The 21,316-nt window shown below is 41.6% G+C and overlaps 1 protein-coding gene across 2 annotated transcripts in view; it reads right to left on the reverse strand.

Moving 5' to 3' along the window:
* The window catches only part of PLA2G4A (phospholipase A2 group IVA), a 62,948-nt gene extending 42,384 nt beyond the window's left edge, over window positions 1-20,564 (reverse strand). For both annotated transcript variants that reach the window (XM_030455213.1, XM_030455212.1), the window contains exons 1-2: window positions 20,437-20,564; window positions 12,957-13,038 (exon numbers count right to left, since the gene is read on the reverse strand). In XM_030455213.1, the coding sequence (XP_030311073.1) occupies window positions 12,957-13,038; window positions 20,437-20,469 (115 nt within the window). In that variant the 5' untranslated portion in view covers window positions 20,470-20,564. The remainder of the gene's footprint in view (window positions 1-12,956; window positions 13,039-20,436) is intronic.
* Between the last annotated feature and the right edge of the window lie 752 nt (window positions 20,565-21,316).

Consider the following 21,316-nt stretch of genomic DNA (forward strand, 5'->3'; position numbering starts at 1 on the left):
CAGAACTCACAAGGGTCATGTTCTGAATTAAGTATTTCTCTAGCTAGGGAAACTTCAGGGACAGTCAACAAACCTTCTCCTAGACTCAGGCTCCCTCAATTAAAATTCTGTATGTAAACAGATACTGTGATTCAAACATTTCACTGTTTGAGAGTTTCCTTGGACTGCTGCAACATTCCCTGGAACTTCTTAAGGAGTTCTACACTTTGCTCCCTATCTAATTGCTCTGATTTGGCACACTGTTCCCTCTGTAATTAACGAGCAGCTATTTAAAGTTGGGGATCAGTGTGGAAAGTCTTTAAATAGCAATCTTCATTAGCTCCTGAGAATTTATGTCTGATCTTGTCTCTTACCTAAACTCAGAGGAACAGGGGGACCAAACCCCAGGTGTTTTTAAAATCTGTTTTCTCCCTGGCACCTGTAACTGATGGCTAACTTTAGCTCCTCCAAATTGCTAACACAAAATTGTGCCAGAAAGAACAGAATCAAGGCCCCTTGGAACTAAACAGCAAAATCCCTACCAAAATTATCAGTGACAAAATCTCATCTGGTAAGCTGGGACACTGAGCAGTACTTTGGCCATAAACACTAGGGACTTGCTCTGCCAAGAGACTGAACTCACCTACAAAAGCTTAGTTTATAACCAAAATACTGGTGCTGAACAGTGTTCTGGGCAAAACACCAAAGCTCCCTTTTCTGTTCAGTTTTTTTATGTCATTATGTAATCATCTCTAACTATAAATTGCAAAAATCTGTTCTTCTTTTAAACACAAACAGCAAATGGTTTCCTATCTGTATTCAAAGTCCTGAAGCATGTGGAAACCACATTCCACAGCACAGGTGCCATACAGATGCCATTACTAACTTCCTATCTGATTGACTCCAAATAAGTGTTGAAACAGAAACTAAACCCAAATCATAGAACGACTAAAAAAAAAAATAAATCATTCTTCATAACCAAGAACTGCCAAAACGCCTCCTCACTCCCTGCTTTTATTATCTTTTTAACCAGAGGCAAGGAGTTAATCATCTGCCCTTTCATGTTTGAAAGTTTATTTTGTGCTATTTTCAATTAAGAAAATTAAAATCTATTCTTTTACAACTTCCTTCTTCAGATGCAGAGGAAAAATACTGGAAGACCATGTGCTCTGATTAAGATATTGCTATCAGCTACATTATATTAATCAAAATCTTACTCTTTTAATATTTGAGACCAAAAACTAGCTACTGGCAACTGGGCAAATAACACAAAAGTATTCACTTAATGAATTGTCAAACATTAAAGTACCATAAACAGATAGATAAACAGAGTGTGCATCCTTTTACACAAATGTATTTAGTCCTCTCCATGTTTTTGCTAGTTGATTTGCCAGGAGTGCTTTTGAAAAAGCTGATCTGAATATATAATTGAAAAGTGGCTTTATTACTGCTGTTATCTATGTTTTGATTTTAAGAAGAAGCACCCTTATGAAACGATTTATGGGTCAAAAGCTGACATTTTCCAAGTGTAATCACTACAGGAGAATTAAGTTCATCTTTGTAGAGGCAACACTGTCATGGAATTGTTCCTTTATCCCAGGTGCCTATTTGAAATACCAACCATGGACCTCTCAGGAGAAAGAACATGTAAGAACTTGTACCTCTTCCTTAGGACACTTCTGAAGAAAAGAAAGTTTCAGTACAGTTCAGCTCCAGGCTATTCTGTGCACAAGGATTTCAGGATGGCTCCTGGTGTGCCAGCAACCTGCTGCACATCCCAGCATTCTAATGCAGCTTGGAGGGGCTGCACATGGAAATCTCAGAGGGTTTGCAAATGTACACATGCACCACCAGAAAAGAGTAACTGTGTGGTATGATTCCATCTGTATTCCTGTCTTCCTGGCACTCTCTGCTCACAGGATGTGCCTCAACATCTGCACACAACTAAAATCTTGGACTTCTCCCAGTGTCAGGCAATTTCACATCTAACAGCACAGACAAAATCTTGGAACTGGGGACAAGGCTCCATCAGCATTTCTGAGGAAAAAATGATTATGAACTGACAATTAAATACACTTATATGCAAAACTCCATCTCTGGTCAAGAAATTAAGAGTTTCAGCACTGATGTCAATGGAACTAACACAGGGTCCTGCAATTACCAGCTTATTCATAAATGAATTATAAAGGTAATTACAAAGTATTCATAATAATCCTTTTGTAAGATGTACAGCACCCACCAAACCTCCAGGGGCTGAAGACAGATACCCAATAACAAAGGCAGAGTCAGCATCATGTAAACTGTTATTTTTAAATGCACTGGCTTAAGAAATGGCTGAGAGGTAGGAAGTCAGGATTCAATGACTTCTCCTTGTTTGATGTACCACCTGGTTAAGTAATCACTATAGAATTCCATCTCTAAACTACATTATGACTCATGAAGTGAAACACACAACGGACACTAATTAGGATCCATCATTTTCACAGTAAAATGAGTAATGCTTTAAGCAATCTGACTACTAAAGAAACCTGTAAAATTTTCTACAGTGACTGGAAACCAGTTGATCTTACGTTACTAATTTGGCTAAATGACTGTCATCAAGCCTTCATATTAATATAATTAAAATTTCAGATGTATCATTTATATTTCAGTCACTTCAATTTCAATTATTTCAATAGCATATAGAAAGCCTGCTTGAATATAAAATACCAAGGATGAAGCCACCACCATGATACATTAGGATTTCTCATTTGTCTATCAATAGCTGAAAGAAACGAAAAATTCTTAAAGTGTTCCAAAACCCAATTTGCTACAAAAAATTCTGCATCATAGAATTTAATCAGAATTTAAGAACATAAATATGAATTAAGAATTAAATTAGACTTTTTTTTTCCACAGGCACGCCATAAACACTCATGATGGTAATGGATATTAAATTAATGTGTATTAACTTTATAGTCAGTTTATATATTCACCACCATTATAGACACTAACTCTGCATCCAGATTTTTGGGACTCAAGGTCTCCAGGTAACACATTTATGCAGTTCCAGGAATATTCCAGCAGGCACATGTCAGACTTTCCTTAAAGAACTATGTTAGTTTGGCTGATGGGAATTTTTTGCCCTCTGGTTAACCAACATCCTCCACCAGTAAGTGCAACTCCATAAAATCTTACTAGGTCTCAACTGACCATCTCTGGCTACCTCCCACCATTGTTTTAGCTAATTTCACTACAACTTGGTCAGCATGAAGTTATGCACAGATGAGTGCCCTGACTGAGGCCAAGCTAATAATGGGAACTGATGGTTCACCTCCCTCTCCTCTGAGGGGAAGGAAGATAAAAAATGCAGTGGTGCCGTAGGCACAGGTGGTTCTGGCAGGAGCAGGAAGCTGGGGCAGACTGTGAAGCATATTCCAGTGTGTGCTGGCTGCAGGGCTCCTCTCCATCTCATCAGGTTTGCTCAAAGTGACCCAACATACCATGTCTGACCCAACATACCATGTCTGTCCCTAGAGAAACATGAAACTGGGGGCATGGAGGCATCCTCAGGGGGTTGAACATCAACTGAGATCGATCAGTTACCTGAGGCTTCTCTGGACCACCCTCAAAAGAAAGAATTTATTCATAATATCTCATCTAAATCTCCCTTCTTTTGGTTTGAAACCACTCCCCCTTGTCCTACCACTCTATGCCCTTGTAAAAAGTCCCTCCCCATCTTTTCTGTAGCCCTCCTAGTACTGGAAGGTGCTCCTAGGACTCCCCAGAGCCCTCCCCAGGCTGAACAAACCCAACTCTCTCAGCCTGTCTTCACAGGAGAGCTGCTCCAGCCCACTTCTAGAAACTAGCATGGAACAAGCTACATGAATTTATTCCTAGGCCAGAAACATAGTTTTGACATGTGTTGAAAAATCATGACTGAATTTTTCTACAAATAATGAATTTTATTAGGGTCACTGGACAATATGCTTCACAGTAGCACAGAGATATGATTTATCTCTTTGCCATTGTTAAGTGAAAATATAAAGAAATTTAAAATAATGTTTTTTCCCAGTTTAACATAATTTTCTAGTTTTTAAAAGTGAAATTCTTAAATTCTTTTTCAATAATTTTCAAATATCAGTAATGCCCAAATAATTAATGTTTTCCACACAATATATTAACAAATATGTGCATTATTAAATTTGGCTTACTCTTACCTTGCTGCAAACTAGTGAAAGGACAAGAGTCTAAAAAAAAGATATCTCCCATATTCTGGAGAACACAGGCACCAGGAATTCATAAATTAATTCAGAAGGAATGCACAAAAGGCAGAGCCTCATGGTTCCCAAAAAAAGCATCTCCTCACCCTCTGAAATAATCTTTGTGTGATTGCAGCTGCACACTCACAACTCCTCCCTTCAGCACCACAAAACTCTGCAGCAGCTGACAGCAACAAGGCCAAACTTCTGAGCTGTATTTTTAAATTTGTTTTGAATTTCCATTTTCAGAGAGGACTGTACTTGCCTCCACTCTGAATTCAGGCCTTGCATTCCTCTGGAGCAGACAGACTCCTCTGGAGTCTCTGAGCAGACAAATCCATAGCCTGGCCATAAATACACCTGAGAGACTGAAGAGTCTGGAGATGTGCCCAAAGGCCACAGGGAACCTAAAACATCCAGCAGCACACACAGAGGTTGCAAGCAGTGAGGAGGTGACAGGTTACTTGCTGCTTGTGTTTCAGGTACCATGGGGAATGCCAGAGCTTTGAGCCTTCCACTTCCAGAGGGATTTTGAAAAGGAGATGATGCAGTGCAGGATTTTATGAGTGGAAGGTGACTACAAGTGAAGTAAGACAGCTCTCAAAGCAGCAGAAATTCTGTGATTGGGCAACACGTTTATTAGGGATTATGAATAGCTTTTATTACAGTGCTTTTCATCTCTGGTATTACTTAAATGAAGGAAAGAACTGAGCTCCCTGCACAGGCACTGCACTACCACCCAGTTTACTGGGTTGGGACACAACTGGTGGTTTTGCCAATGCAGCCTTGAAAGGAATAAAAAACACCCCAAACAAGTCAGCTGAAACCTTCATAGGATCAAACCAAATTTTTAGAAGTGCCAAGACCTAAAAAACCATTCAGTTCTTCAAGTTATCTGTACAGCAAAGAAAAGAGATTAAAACATTAGCTTGCAATAGCACAGAGAAAAATCTGTGGTAGTGTGCATGAATCTAAGGGGGTTGGGTGGTCTTTTTAAAATGAATTTAAATCCATAGTTCATAAGAGCTTTTTCAGTGTCAACCTTGTGAAACATCTCACTCTGCCAACAAAGACACAAGCAGGAAAGAAGGAACAGGCAGCATGGCTGCCCAGCTCAGCTATGAGTGTGGGTCCATGGTGATGCCAGATCTGGGCAATGATAGTTTGGTCTAGAGGAGGTTCAGGCATGTCACCACATTCCTGATAAATTACTCAAAACTCACAATATGACTTTTAATCCAGACTTATATTAATTGATGGAATACAGATTATTCTTAGCCTGGCATAAAGTTTGCAAATACAAATGTAAACTGGCAACGTTTTCTGAATCCACAGAACAAGTTTACACTGGATCTGCATTTGGTATCATGAGGCTTCAGAGGTTTTGGTTCTTTACCAGCAGCCCTAGAGCTTGATTTACTGTGTTGCTGAAGTGCAGCCCCCAGTCCCCTGAGTGAGAAGAGGCTCTTCCCTTGACTTTTTAATTCAGACAAGTGTCAGGAATGTGCTGAAAACTTGGAGCTGTCCTACCTGGGCAGAACCAGAGCTAAGTGCAGGCTCAGGCTGGCTACATCATACCCTTGTCTGAAAACACATTCAGTCAGAAACAGATAAATGAATACATTTCTTTTTTTGTAAGAACTTTTCTTTGGTACAGATTGATGTGTGGGACAGTTACCATCCTGCAAAATGCAAGACAGTAACCAAGAGGATGCTTCAAAGCACACCTTTAAAATAACATTTCCAAAACAAATTATAAATCCTTTTTGCAGTGGATAGAAACTTGTAGAACTCCTTATCAAAGGAGCAGTGGATGAGAAGACTTAAATGGATTCAATGAAAACCAGTAAAGTTTATACAAGAGAAATTACATCAGAATCACTTCCAGCTCAGGGAGTCCCTTCCTTAAGACAACTCAGTGATGGGAGAAGATCAGAGGAAAGTACCACATGCTTATCCTATTCATACTTTTCCTTTGTATTTGCTCTTCATGATTCTCCCTTAGGATCTGGCACTGGCCCAACCCTAAGACAACTTCAAAGCCCTTCCTGGGAATGGGGATGAGAGGAAAAACTAAAAGCAAGCAGGAAGAAACCAAGTTATTTACAGAGGACAAATGGAATAAAGGGAGGGAGACCCCTTCTAAATGGAGGGAGTAAAAGGCTCAAATTGGAGAAACAGTGGTGTCCATAAGACCCTGGGAGGAGAGCCCCACCATGAAGTTCTGCCTGGAGACATGACTGCCCATGAAACATAATCAGTTCCCAGTCACCAGCAAGCTCCCTTCTCCAGGGACTGCTGAAGCTCAGTGCAGCAAGGTCAGGAAGACAAGGAGGTCCTTCAACCAGAGTATCAGACCAGATGGATCCTTGGTCTAAGCCAGCATGATTGCTCTGGTTTTACCAGTACAGCATAATAGAGCAACAGGAGAGTCTTCCCCTAGGATGGAAACAAGATTTCACCAACACTTCACAGGAACAGTCCCTGCCTCAGTAACAACATGGGAAATATTCAGTGACAGAATTTGGTTCTCTTCAGGACTTTTGCAACTGGGAAGAGCAGTATTTTCTGGATCAGTTTCACTGCGGAACACATGATCTGCAGTAAGCGTTTCAGTAGCAGTTTTTTCTGGCACTGATCATTTTTGAAGATACACAGCTTTTACAGATACATATTTTATGTACACACCAGCCTGTAGCTCTAGGGCCAGTCAGCTGCTACAGCTGGCAATGGGGCCTGGCCCACTATAGGACAGGGCCAGTAGTAGTACTGCTGCAAGGGCTGTCAGGAAGGGTCAAATCAAAAGAGGATGCTGAAGCCCACAAAGCATGGGATTCAGCTGCTGATCCAACCACAAACTGGAGCAACATGGGTGCAAATGGGAATATTTTTTTCCTTCCTGCAAGATTTGCTTGCACAGCTTGTAGGACTTGGAAGACTGGCCAATTCTGACCTACTTTTTCCAGGTTGTTAGGCTGGCAAAGGGGAGGAGTTTGTCTTGCAAAAATCAGATCCTGCTTCAGGGCTTTACAGAAAGAGCCTTATCTGATGACACCTCAACCTCTAAATCAAGTACACTGCAGCTAAGTCGCAGTGCAAGACTGTCCAGCTGTGACACAGATAGCAGGGGGGTCAGTCCTTAAGGAGCTGCTACAATGTGTTGTCCCTACTAACACAGGTAGGCCAATTCCATCCCTTTCAGCTCCCTCAGGTTAAGAACACAGCATGTGTGTGCCTGAACTGCACCAGCCTGCTGTGTGTGAGTGGCTGTAAACAACCCCAGGGCAAAAAGCCTACAAGGAGATAAGAGGTGTCTGAAACTACACGGGACATGGCAGTGTTGAAGCACATCCTACAGCCCACTGGCCAGGCTCATGCTGCAGGCAGGGAAAGGTCCACACTCATCCCACAAAATGCCACGGGGTCCTCATTTCCTTGGGAGAAGCAGGAGGCAACCGGGAAGCAGGGTGATGATTCCATCCTGGTCGAGGAACATCACCTTGACCTGCAGGAAACATCTATTGCATGGGCAAAAAAAGTGCCAGGAGCCACTTACTGGAGCTGCTTTCCCCACTCCCCACCTCCCTGTTAGAAAGTTTTGCAACCAGGGCTGAGCTCTGTTGACTGGAGTGCTCCCAGCACTGCAACATGTTTATCTCAGCAGCCCAACGCCAATGGAAACACAGCCTTAATTCCAACTGGGTGGACAGAAACTGGGAGAGAAGCTGAGTACTACTGCCACCAGCTACCCAAATTTTGAGTGGTTTTAAGACTTTTTCCTTAAAATGCCCAGAATTGCACTGGGGAATGTCTCATAACATCACAAGTGGATGAAGCAAGGAAGAGCTGCAAATCCAAAACAGCATCAAGCAAGATTAGTGATCATTAAGAGCAGAATCACACAACTTGCTTCCTTTGTAGATGCTAGCAATTGTTTTAAAACACAAGATATTTAAAGAAAAATAGATCTTCAATAATATAAGATAAATTTTACAATTCCTCTTCTGGACCCATTTTCCACCAAGCCTCCTGAAAATCCAGAAAGGGAGAGATCCTATGGAAAGAAGAATGACAGTTTGCAAGTATTTCTCTTCCAGAATGCTGTAGTTTGGGATTCCAGCCTTTTTCTACAAGTTATTTGCCTTCATGGTAGTAAGGAAAGGCTCTGTGGTATGGTATGGTATCTGGAGTCAATTCAAAACTCAGCAGCCACGATCTAAAAATCATTGACTTGATGCAAGGTCTTTTACAAAAGTTTCAGCCAAAGAGGTGATTTTTCAAGGTGTGATCAGCAGAAAGCTAAGAAATTAAGATAGTAAAATCCTAGGCAAAAGCAATCAGATTTTGAGATGTCCCACTTTATAGTGGATTTATGTGGCAGGTTTTGTGCAGCAGGGAAGGTTGGGGGGGGGGCTGCAGGAGTGGCTTCTGTGAGAAGATACCAGAAGCTGCCCCTGTATCAGACAGAGCCAGTCCCTGCTGGCTCCAAGCTGCAAGTCGAGGCTGACCCCACCAGTGACACAGGTGGCATTTCTATGATAAAATGTTTAAGAACGAGTAAAAAACACAGCACAGCAGCTGTGAGAGAGAGAGAGGAAAGAGAAAATCCGAGATAAACAACTCTGCAGATACCAAGTCAGTAAAGGAGATGGAGGAAATGCTGCAAGTGCAGGAGCAGAGATTCCCCCAGAGTCCATACCCCTGCAGCCCATGAAGGGCCATGGTGGAACAGAGCTCCACATTGAAGCCTGTGGAAGATCCCATGCTGGAGCCAGGTAGATGTGCCCTGAGGGAAGCTGCAGCACATGCAGAGCCCACACAGGAGCAGATTCCTGCCCAGTGGCCCATGGATAGGAGCCTGAGGAGGAACAGATTTTCTGGCAGGAACAGTAGCCCATGGGGGACCCAAGCTGGAGCAATTTGTTTCTGAAGGACTTTAACCCATGGGAAAGACCTATGCTGAAGCAAGCAGTTCATGAGGGACTGCAGCCCATGACCTTGGAGAAGGTCATGAAGGACTTTATTCTGTGGAAGGGACCACATGCTGGAGTTGGGAAAAAGTGTGAGGAAGAAAGAGCAGCAAGAACATGTTCTGAACTGCAACTCCAATTCTGCATCCCCCTGCATGGTTTGGGGGATGTAGAAGAGTCAGAAGTGAAGTTGAGCCTAGGAAGAAGGAACATGTAGGGGGGAAGGTGTTTTTAGTTTTATTTTTAACCATCCTACTCTGTTAAAATTAGCTGGCAATAAATGAGAGTAATTCCTTAAATTAAGTCTGTATTGCTTGTAGTGGTAATAGATGAGTGTAGTGTGTAGTGGTAAGATGAGTGATCTTGTCCTCATCTTGACCCATGAGCCTTTCATCTCATCTTCTCCCCTCATCCTGCTGATGGAGGAGTGATAGTACGGCTTGGTGGCCCCTGGCAGCCAACCAGCCAGCCATACATCTGCTGCTGTTGCTCATCTCATAAATACCCCAGCCTGTAAACAGACTTAGCCAGAAGAATCAAGCCCAGCTACTAGTGCAGCAGTCACTACAACAGAATTTAACCCTGCTATAAAGATAGAGATAGGACAGAACCTAGGACTGTGAGAGACACCTTGAAAGGGACACCACAAAGCTGGAACTAGTGAAAACAGAAAATAAAATAAAGTAGGAAGGCAGCAGGGCAGATACCTGAATTAAGAAGGGCCTTGAAAGAACTCCTGTAAAACAGGGAGTCTGCTCCGAAAACTTTTTCTTTTCTCCCCCAAACATCCTGGGTCACACATTCCTACACTCATTCTCATTGATCATCCCTCACACACCCACAGAATGACAAACCCCTGTAAGTAAGCACACTGACTTCCTTCGTATAATTAAAGCATTTTCCTGGAAAATTTCTGTGATGCAATTATTGTCATTTTCGTTTATTTTTATGTGCTTTATCAGTGAGAAGCAAAATAATCTACAGCAGCTTAGCTACTCAGATCCTGTTGTGACCCACATTCAGATGATTGCTTGCCTTTGTCAGACCACTCCACAAAAATTTTAAAGCTTACAGAGACAAAGGGAAATCTCAGCCAAATCAAATAAAACCAGAGGACTGGAAGCTATCCTAGCTCCAGCTTTTTTCTGTTGTTCCAGCCACCCAGATCAGCCAGGATGCTAAAAATATGTCTTGAATCAGCACTGCTGTGTGTATGAAATCTTTCACTGGAGGCAACACATTGCCTGTGGAATTTGCAATGTAGCAAATATCTGCTGCCTACTTTTAAGGATGATACAACTGCTTATGCTCTCCATTAATGAAGAGCTCAAGAAACCTGTAAAAACCTGCTTAAAATATTGCATATTTCCCCAGCCTAGGTGTGAAGAGACAGAGGGGTGGGTAAGTATGGCAGAGCAGTCAGGGATACTCCACATCCACCCACAGAGCTGGGGCACCATGCACACTGAACCATCCAACTAATAATCATCAAATCCTTAAAATTAAAACTATCACTCAAAGCAGTAATACTGTAAAAACTTCCACACATTTAACAAACTTAAATTTACTTGGCTCTCTCACAGCTATTTTAGGAAGTCTTTGGAAGACTGATATGGAAAGAAGAAAAACCAGACATTGTACAACATCTCATGATCCTCAGGACCTCCATCACCACCACAAATAAAAAGTACCTCCTGCTCACACTACAGCCACTGTCTGCACATAGTAGAGCAACACTAACAGAATAAACTAATAGAAACCCTACAGAAGAGTAAAAAGCTTTATAGTGTCTGTCATGGGAGAGTTACCCTCATGTACCCTCCCCAACCAAGTCACTGGTTACAGTTTGGGAAATCAAATGAAAAAAAGCAAAAAATCGTATGTGTTGGCTAGCATAATGAACTGCTCACAGGTTAATGCATCTTTCTTAACTACTTAACATGAATACTGATTTAATCAAATAGCTTTCAGCCTCCAACACGCCAAGTTTTGCATACACATGAAAAATAAAAACATTTTTCATTTTCCCAAAATCAAAACAGAACTAATGGGTTTGTTTTTTTTTCAATTTAGGAGATGTGCCAAGACTCCAAGAATAAGCTCAAGAAGCTTGGAAGCTCACATAGAGATACCCCAGAATGCAGGTGCCTCAGGCTATGGAGCACTGGTAGCTGCCTCAGACAGGAAACCAAGCAGGTTTCAGTGGCCCTTGAGCATAGTTCTGTCAGGTTTTATAAAAATAAAAATTTCTTCCTGAGTAGCTTTTTTGGTTTTGATGATTTGGAGAGATAAGTGTTTTGTCTGGAAAAAAACTAATTACTCTGATAGAGATTTGGAATTTATACTACATGACCATGCTTGCCCTGAGGGGTTTAAAAAAAAAAAAGCCAAAAAAACCCCAAACAACACACACACACACACCAAAAAAAAAAAAAAAAACCTCACACCAAAAAAGAGAACACCATAGTCTTCTGGCTTTCTTCACCAGTTCCACACTCCCTTTAATATCACACCATGAGGTCCCCATTTCAATCCCTTTTCTTGCTTTCCCATGTTCCCACACTGTCTCATGCCAGAGACCTCTGTGCCTGAGAGCCTAGGTCTTTGCATTGACCCCAGCCACCCTCTTACACCTCTGGGCCCCTTGCTCTGCTCCTCACAGCACCATTCCCAGGGTCTGCTTACATAAAGACTCTCTAGGAGGGTCCCAGGGTAACCTTCTCTCTGTGCTCCTTTCTTTCACCCTACAATAATGTCAGATTCCCAACTCCTCCTTCTCCTTTCTGTCAAGGCTCCCATCTCTCCCCCTCACACTTGGGCCTCTTGAATGTTCTCCTCCCAATTGTCCCTCCCACCTGTGCCAAGTTTAATATCAACAGCAGATGCTAATTATAAAAAAAACTGTTAATCCACTAAAGCAAAGCTGTGTGTCAGAGCAGCTCCTTTACTTTCACCTGACAGCAGCTTCCAGGGACGTGCTAAAGGAGAAACAAATCCAGGTCCAAGAGCCTGATCAGAGACCCAGCAAGAGACCCTGCTTATCCCCCAGGCCCAGCCTGTGCCCTTGGACCATGCAGCACCCTGCAGGAAGCCGCTGGGAAAGGGAGAGATGACCTGACAGCAAAGCACTCATCACCCAGGAAGCAGGAATCTTGTTTTTTGCAGACTCAGCCAGTATATTGCTCTTCTCCTCTTCCCTCCTTAAGAGCAGACAAGAGTTTTCATGGGTCATTCTTCCTGGTGGCTTCCTGTTTAGCTGCTGAGTCCAGAGGCTCAGGCACCCAACAAAAAGGGAAGTGCTGGTGTCCTACACAGCTCTCCCCTTTGAGACCTGCTTATCTGCTCTGCTTTTTTTTTTTTTCCTCACTGCACTGACTCAGCAGAGCTGTGGGCTTCTATAAGTGTTCCCACCACCAAACCACAGCCTTTTGAAGAGACAGCAATTGCCAGTTTCACTATCCTCAGAACAGCACTTCCGACTGAGCCAAAAAACTCAGTGTAGGTGTTGCTTGTAGGCAAATTGTTTACAACTCACTCAGCTCATCTGGATCAATGGAAAGAAGGAGCAGCAAGCCTGGTTTCTGAGTTAGAGTGAGCAATGAAACGGGTACACTGCCCCAACTTTTAATGAGCAAGACAAAGAAAACCAACCCCAAACCCACCAACCCACTATTGAACGCATGACAAGTTTGCTGTATCATCCTCCCCTGCCTACAGCCACAGTATCTTGGAAGAAAAGAGGTGAAATAGAAAGAGAAATACTCACGCATGTCACCGATTGCTCCTTTTGTGACATTTGTGGCTTTCCTTACTGTCACAGTGAATATGTGTGAATATTGGTGTTCCACCTGGAAGTGAAGAGAGTTAGAGGTAAGTAAGCTCCAGGACCAAAAAACTGCAAAAAAAAAAGGTTTAATTTTGTCAAAAAAGAAAAAAAAATGGAGAGAGAAATCACCCAGTCAAAATGTTAAGTGAAACTCATACTGGATAGAGCATCTTAAAGCTGAACTGCACCCTGGAGCTTTACTGAAAGGTCAGAACTTATACTAGGGTTGCTTGATTTTCCTGCAGCCACACCTACTAATCTCAATGAATAACACTCCTCCTCTCTACAGAACCTGCTCTAAGGCATTCAGTGAAGGGCAACTTGCTATGGTAAGAAAAAAATAAAAAGGGGGCTATTTTACAGTGTGCCTGTCTATGTAATTACCTTCCCCCAGTAAAAAGAATGGGTGCAATTATTTCAAAGTATAGGTTCTGGAGCAGATAGAGGCTTACTGTACATGCAGTTAGTAATGCATGGAATATACCCTTTTAGGATACATCAATATTCAAAGTGCAAGAGTCCTTAGGACAATAGAGGGAAGGTGAAAAGCAAGCTGTCAAAACAGCCACAAGCAAACTTCATGCAGTTTCTGGCACTGCCCATTTCCTGCAAAGCCCAAACACACAGCAGGAGCTGCATGTCTACCCTGAACAAAATAGGGAAGTAGAAAAAGGCTTGAAATTAAAAAACAAAAGTGAAAACCTTACCAAAAGGAGGTGTGTAATTCATGTATTTTTTTACTTTACCTACACAGTCATCAGTTTGACCAATCAACTGAATATCATTCTGAGAATCAACCCCACACATTTCAAGGGAGACAACACTGGCCCTTATGGGGACACAGTGCAGAGCTGGTTGGTAAGGCTTAGGATTTCCACATTAGAGACAGGATCAGGTCTCATAAGTGGTCATCATCAGACACATCCACACTGCTATCTCACAGCCATTCCTCAGACACCCAAACTGTCTGACTGCCCACACTGCCTGGACACTGACTCACCCCTGGCACAAACTGGAGGGCACCAGATCACCCTCCTGCAGCAGAGACTCAGGCACCAGGAGGGACCATTTCACATCTGAGCTCTACCTCTGTACCCAGCATCAGGCCTTCACAGACTCTTACACCTCAAGCTGCTGTATCTAAAACAGACCTGAGACCAGCAGTGATACATCCCTAGCTCAGCTTTCCACTTCTAAAACCAAACAGTGGTATTTTCCATCTTTTTCTAACCACCCATTCACTTTGAGAAATACACTGAAATAAACACTGCCTATCAGTCATTAGGACCAAAACAACTACCCATATATTAAAGGTCTTACAACACAGTCCAACCAGAAGGAAAAGGTGGAAGCACCAGAATTAGGAAATCCATTCACATTTATTTAAAATGATAGACAATACCTCTGATATGGGATATGCTTATTTCAGGCTGTGTCTGGTACCTTCTCACTACATCTTCCTCTGGACACTGTTTTTTGGGGTTTTTTTCTTAGAAAAAACCTCCTCTTTTTAAAGGAACAAATAGGTAAGCCAACAAAAGCCTTCAATTGATATGTGGCTTAGTTTTCACCAGTGACACCTCCAGTCCTCCTGCTGCTGCTTCAACTTCTGGGCCTCAAGGTGGTTCTCCTAACCATTCCAGAGCTGGTTGCCTCAGCCAAGACTCACAATTTGACATCCACTAAACATTTACACCCAGAGACTAGAACCAAACTGGATCACTCTAATACAAATAATACACACAAAAAAAGAATACAGTTTCTAATAGGGTACCTATCATTTTCTAAAAACAAAAAAGCAAACAGAACAAAAAAACCCACAAAAAATCAACCAAACAAACAAAAAACAGAAAAAAAAAACCAAAGAAAAAACAAAATAAAAAAACCCCAAACCAAGCACCCCCCACTAAAAAAAAAAACTTAAGACAAAAACTGTCTTCTAAAGACAGCAAGAGTGGCTCAGGAGCTTGGGAAACTTAAGCAACAGTTGAGTCAGGACACATTAAAAAGTAACACAAGTGATGCCAACAAACTCCCCCACAAGTCTGCAGTCTAGAGGTCTGCAAAGGCATGGCCACAACACCATGGCAAAGCATCTGGGAGAGAATGCCCAGGGTGACACTGAGGGTGTGACTTCGGTGCAGACACCAGCTGAGCCAGACACCAAATCGTTGCATCTTTATTGAGCCTGTAATCACCCACATGTTGTGACAACTGCTGGAGAATCACTGGGGGACAGCCTGCCCAGCAGTGAATTTCAGCTCTGTAATTTCTGCCTTGAAGTTGTCTGGTTCAAAAGCCATGTAGGAAGGGAGGGGGAAACTGTGACAATGTAAACTGCACCTTAGGATGGGTGAACTGAAATCTTCACTGCACTGCAAGTGCTTCACCAGGCACAGGAAAGACAGAGTCCAGGTGCCAATTGATGCTCCCAACCAGGGTGGTTGACTCCCCTCAGAAGTATCAAACCCAACAGAAAGGGTTTAGATGGGGGAATTCAAAGCTCTTCAGCAGCAACAGCTACATAAGGGCTTGCCCTGTGCTGATGTGGAGACACCCCTGTGATTTTGGGACATCCATCTCCTGCTGCATCACAGCTCCCAAGAGTGGAGGGATGAACAGGAAGGAGAAGGGGGCTTTTCCCTGAACTTGCCCTTGCCACACGGCACAAAACATGCCAGGTGTTCCATGACAGGAGGGTGAACAGGGATTTTAAGAGGTACCTGGGACCAGCAGGTGTTAACACAGCTGCCTACAGCTGGCCCTGTCAGTCTTTCTCAAGTGTGACTCAAGACTTCCTACAAGCTGTGAATCTGTAGAAAACAACTCTAACTGGACCTTGTTTAGAGTTTGCTTCTTTAAACTGCTCAGAACTGTTTTATCAGGATGTGCCACCTTCACACACACACATCAGATGGCAGAGGTGTTGGTTTCACAACTGGGCCCTGGCCCCAGAGCTCATTCACACAGTGCAGTTTCTTTGTCACAAACAACCTTATAATTAAGAGAAAGAGCCCAAAGTACAAATACACCTCCCTTCTCCTTATTCTTAGCTGTTAAGAAAGAACCTGTCCTCACTAGAGACCACAAGTCAGAGATCACCAAACATTTCACAACAAAAAGCAGGACGGAGTTCTAATTAAGTTAAAAGTTAGAACTTAAAACATGGGTGTGGTGGATTTAACTCTCAGCTGCTATCTGCAACTCTGGAGCCCCAGAATCCTGGCCTTCACATGGGAATCCTACAAGATGCTCACTGTCAAAAAGCACTTCTGTAAAGTCATTTTCTGGCATCTCTTAGTCCTACACATGAATCTCACATGCCTAAAGGAAATGCCATCAAAACAAGATGAAACTGCCACATATCAATGTATTCTCATTACAGCAGTATAGAGAACTTTAGAAATAGAAAATTACTTTTTATTTTAAGTCAATAACTGTTTTGCTAAGACAAGTGTGAGAACTCCTTTATATTGACTTAGGCAGCAAAGCTGTTGTCCTGTCAAAAATGCTAAGTCTGGTTAAAGATCTGGTATCTTCTGAAGTAAATGTGAGTACACAGAGATCTGGCAAACAGAAGAAGAACATTATCTTCTTTCCCTGCACCTCACCCAAAATAATGTGCTGAGGCTTGCAATTATGGAGTTATTAATATTTGGCCATAATCACATGCTTGGAACAAATTTGCAGCAGAGTGGTACCAAGATAAACAATCTCACTCTAAGTAAAAAAAAAGTAATTCACAGAGATACACAGGAAGCTTAAAAGTCTGGATTGTTTCTTACCCCAAAGTAAGTGTTTTTCATGCAATTTAAGTGCAATTGGAAATAAAGGCCAGTTTCCAATTAGGATCCAGTTTCTGAGTTTATTAAGAGGCCATATTAACACCTGGCAAAGCTTTCTGAAGCATTTTTTGTTAGTGTTTGGAAAGACTGAGTTCCACAGACGTTAGATACCCCCTGAGAATACAATGAAAGTACTGACTCTAAATATTTTTATAAATCCAGCCCTTGCTAGTTTAGATGACTAAGCTGCATTTTCTAAAGTCACCTATGTACACCTTAAGTCTTGATAAAAATCTGTACATTGCCAACTCCTTCTGAAAAACAGACGATGATATATACATCACTTAAAAGTTGCAACACTGAGTGGAGCAACCATGCATACCTTTAAAAATATAAGTCAGGTTAAAAATTTCAGAAGCTCACAATTAACTCAAAACCCTAAATCCTATCATTCAAAGTGATCTAGCTTTACATATGGTTTTAAACTGCAAGAGGACAGATGTAGGCTGGATATTAGGAAGAAATTCTTTACTGTGAGGGTGGCAAGACACTAGCTCAGGTTGCCCAGGGAAGTTGTGGACACCCCATCACTGAAAGTGTTCAGGGAAATAATGGGTAGGACTTGGAGCAACTTGGTCCAGGAGGAGCCCCTGCCTGTGCAGGGGGGTTGGAACTAAATGACCTGTAAGGTCCCTTCCAACCCAAACCATTCTATGACTCTTATGTTACTATACATTTCATTTCACTTCCTCTTTCTTCATAAATTTAGAGAACAAAGGAAAAAAAAATTTACAATATGCCCTGTCTGAACATGATCTTTCTTGTACTATGGAAACTCCTGTGAACAGGATTCACCCTCTACTGGTTCCACTCACAAGGGTTTCCAACTATCCTGCACAGCCATGGTTCCCTATCTCCTGTTTGCATATCACAGCTCTTCATCTCTTCTAACTCATTCTCCTGCTTCCTTTGGTCCTCTCCTACTTTTCCTCCCAGTACTATTTCCCTAATAATCTGTTTTCCCCTGTTTCACGTATCACTGCATTCAAATCTAGATAAACCACATCACCTTCCCACTACTTGACTGGGGAGCAGTACAGCATGCCAAGACCTCTGGTCACACAATTGGGTTTTACCTACAAACTTTCCACACTTACTGAGAAAAGCAAGGCATTTAATGCAGTACTTCACATATTCCAGAATGCTGAGTCACAAAATGTAACTCAATCAGGTTATATACCTGCACAAAAAACACCAATCAGGAAGCTCTGGTATGGACAGATTGCGTAATAAGGATTTATTACTTTCACTTCCTTAATGTTAAGGACACTCGACCTGACAATTGGGTTGGACAAACAAAAAATGTTCACCTGCTTTCTTAACTAACAGATTTTTATCAAGTCCATGCTCTTCTTCAGAAAGGTTATAACAAATTAAGAGAAACATTTGTGAATACACATAATTTTACCTTGAAGTGATTTTTCCCATTGTTATAGTACTTATCCCCTATAGCAGTGCAACTGAAGATGCATTACTCTTATTAATTCCTTACTCTCCCAATCTGAAAACATTTTAGGTACAATCAGGTATTTTCTGTACCCGCAGTAACTTTGTAAATGTAATGTACTTTATTTCTTTGAGTTTTTCATAATGAGAACAAAAAAGAAAAATAAAGATAAAATGTGGAAAACACGTAACAGTTAACAAATAGAACTCTAAAACAGAATTGAGTCATTTAATGCTAAATCTCACTAAAAAGTCAAGACTTTTGCACTGATATAAGCTTGCTGCCCTTGACTTTTCTAAATCTTATTAAAACTTTTCATGCAATTTGAGTTCTTGAATTAAGAAGCCTCAAAGATTTCCATTCACTTCCCAAGCAGTTAAGGATCAGCTCTTGGATTGTGCTCTTTGGGCATTAACAACACCCCTGCAGCAGCAGTTCAGCACTGTCAGTGGACTGCAGCTTCTAAGGCTCCACTTAGTTTACTATGGTACAGGTATCAAAAAAGATCTTATGTGAATGATTCAGTGCAATTTGATACAGATCAGATCTAACATTCCATCCAGGAGAGGGCACTGATGCAGAAAGGAGGAAGCCAGTTAGTATGTGAACACTGTTAAATACAGACATGGACCTGAAGCTTGTCTTTACAGCAATGTTCTCAGGAACTACGGCTTGAGTAAAACACAAGCTTGACATCTGCTGGCTGCAAACTCATGTAAAGGATGTGACTGTGGGGGGTAGAAACCACATAATTGATAAGAGACTGTTCCAAGGAAGCACAGGCTTGTATTTTTAGCAATGTAAAAGTTCAACATTATGACAAGCAAACGGTAACTTTGAGATTCTGGGGCTGTTACAAGAAGTCCATGCTATGAACACATCCAGCTTGTTTCCAGATTTCACTTTAAGAAGGAATTGCAGTTTTCTGTGTTTACTTTGGAAAGCCACAGAAGGTAAGTGTGACTATTAAAGCCAAAAGCCAGCACTCAACAGGCTGCTCAGCCACTCCACTGGCTTGCCATGCAAGGGCAGCTCCACTCCCCGTGTTCCTTTCTTCTGCTTCCCTTGCCACTCCTTCTCCATTTAAACAGACTGTGCTTCCATAGTTCATAGAATCATAGAATTGGCTGGGTTGGAAGGGACCTCTGAGATCACCAAGTCCAACCCTTGATCCACTACCACTGTGGTTCCCAGCCCATGGCACTGAGTGCCACATCCAGTCTCTTTTTAAATATCTCCAGGGATGGAGAATCCACTACTTCCCTGGGCAGCCCATTCCAATGTCTGATCACCCTCTTGGTTTGAGCCCTTCCCTTGGGCTAGCTCTGACAGCAAAGCATTCACCTCTGGCATTTAACTGTTTAGCTGCCAATTCAGCAAGGTCAGTCAGCTCCCACCAACCACACCTGTTTCACAGCTGGAACAAGGGATGCAGCAGGAGCACTGGAATAAAGCAGGAAGGAGGGAGCACGAGCTTTTGGCCTCAGTGTGTTGTTGAGTGGCACAGATCACTTCACTGAGAGTTTGTAGGATAAATGTGAAGAATCTCTTTGACTTAATACGACTGATACATGCTAGTTTAACACTGAAATATTATCCAAAATTGGCAACTTATCCCTCTATCCATACTGCTAAAAAAATTCAGGGAAAAGAATTACTGGGTAACGAATTGTACCAAAAAACCACTGTACTGTAGAGAAGAAAGTTAGACACATGATATTGCTTTTGTAGACTACAGCTCAGTTTGATAATCTGTGTGTGGAAAAACTTGTATAAAATAGTCAATTATGGGCACTTACAGAACACTTAGAACAGGGAAGTCCTTTAGAATGACACCCTATGACATCATACCATGAGGCTGCTCAGAGCTCACATTCTATTTTGATTTACATAAGAGCAACCACACTCAAAGCCATAACATGCTTTTGAAAAGCTAACTTGAGCCTTTCAGATTTCATTCAAGTAAGTTTCTCAAGAAATTTACTCTAGACACATTTACTATTTCTTTAAGGAATTGGGGATAACATTCTGTGTGCTTATTGAGAGTAACTTCTAATAGGAAGTACATTATACTAGACATAAATGCATATATTATACAAGTATACACAGAAGATTCAAAGCTACTTACCACAATGTGTTGATAAGGATCTATGACAGACATTTTTGTCTTAATTTTTATTCAAGGCAACTGTTGAGTGTCTCTTAATACTGCACAGAAGAAGTTTTCCCGTTTTTTCAAAGCAGAATTCAGTTTATCAGATCCTTTAAATATTAAATAAAAGAAAATATATAATTTAAATTCTTATGTTCCTTTTAAAATATATGCTGTAACAGAACAAATTAGTTCTTCCACTTTAGGAACATACCCACAATTCATTTGTTTAACAAGAACTTAATTTCATATAAGCTATGGGGTTATAGATATTTACTTGCCTGAACTACAGAAATTTCTTGTGCTTGTTTCTTCTACTTCAGGGTAAGATCATGAATATCTTGAATTCCACTCATCCAAGTGTTTCTAGCAGCTCTACAGATAAACAAAAGAACAGAGAAATTGTATTTATCCATTACATCCATTCAAATGTACATGTTCCCATGCATTACAGTCCTAGTTTTCAAAAAAACCCAACATTTAGTTAATAGCCTTTTTACTGCAGTGACAAATTCTTGGTTCCCATGCTTTGCTTCTCTATTAAGATGCTCACATGGTCAGGACAGGACAGAGCTGAAGTTCCTCTTTGTATCCCCCTCTCTGTACAAGGTGAAGTACAAAGATATTTCATACCCTCAGACCACAGGATGTGAATTTTAGAACTGAAAAGCCAGTTAGAAAGCAAAAGCACAACAGTCAGCAAGTGCCCCAGACAACTGCAACCCTTCATAATAAGGGTCTGTTTAATCATTTTAATGCAATTTGTCATTTGGGAGCTGCTCATTGAACCACAACCAAGCAGCAATAGTGTCCTCTGTGAACCCATGAAGGGAATTCCAGCTAAAGTTGTGGATAA

This window comes from Calypte anna, chromosome 8 (genome assembly GCF_003957555.1).
Source record: "Calypte anna isolate BGI_N300 chromosome 8, bCalAnn1_v1.p, whole genome shotgun sequence".
Lineage (NCBI taxonomy): Eukaryota > Metazoa > Chordata > Aves > Apodiformes > Trochilidae > Calypte > Calypte anna.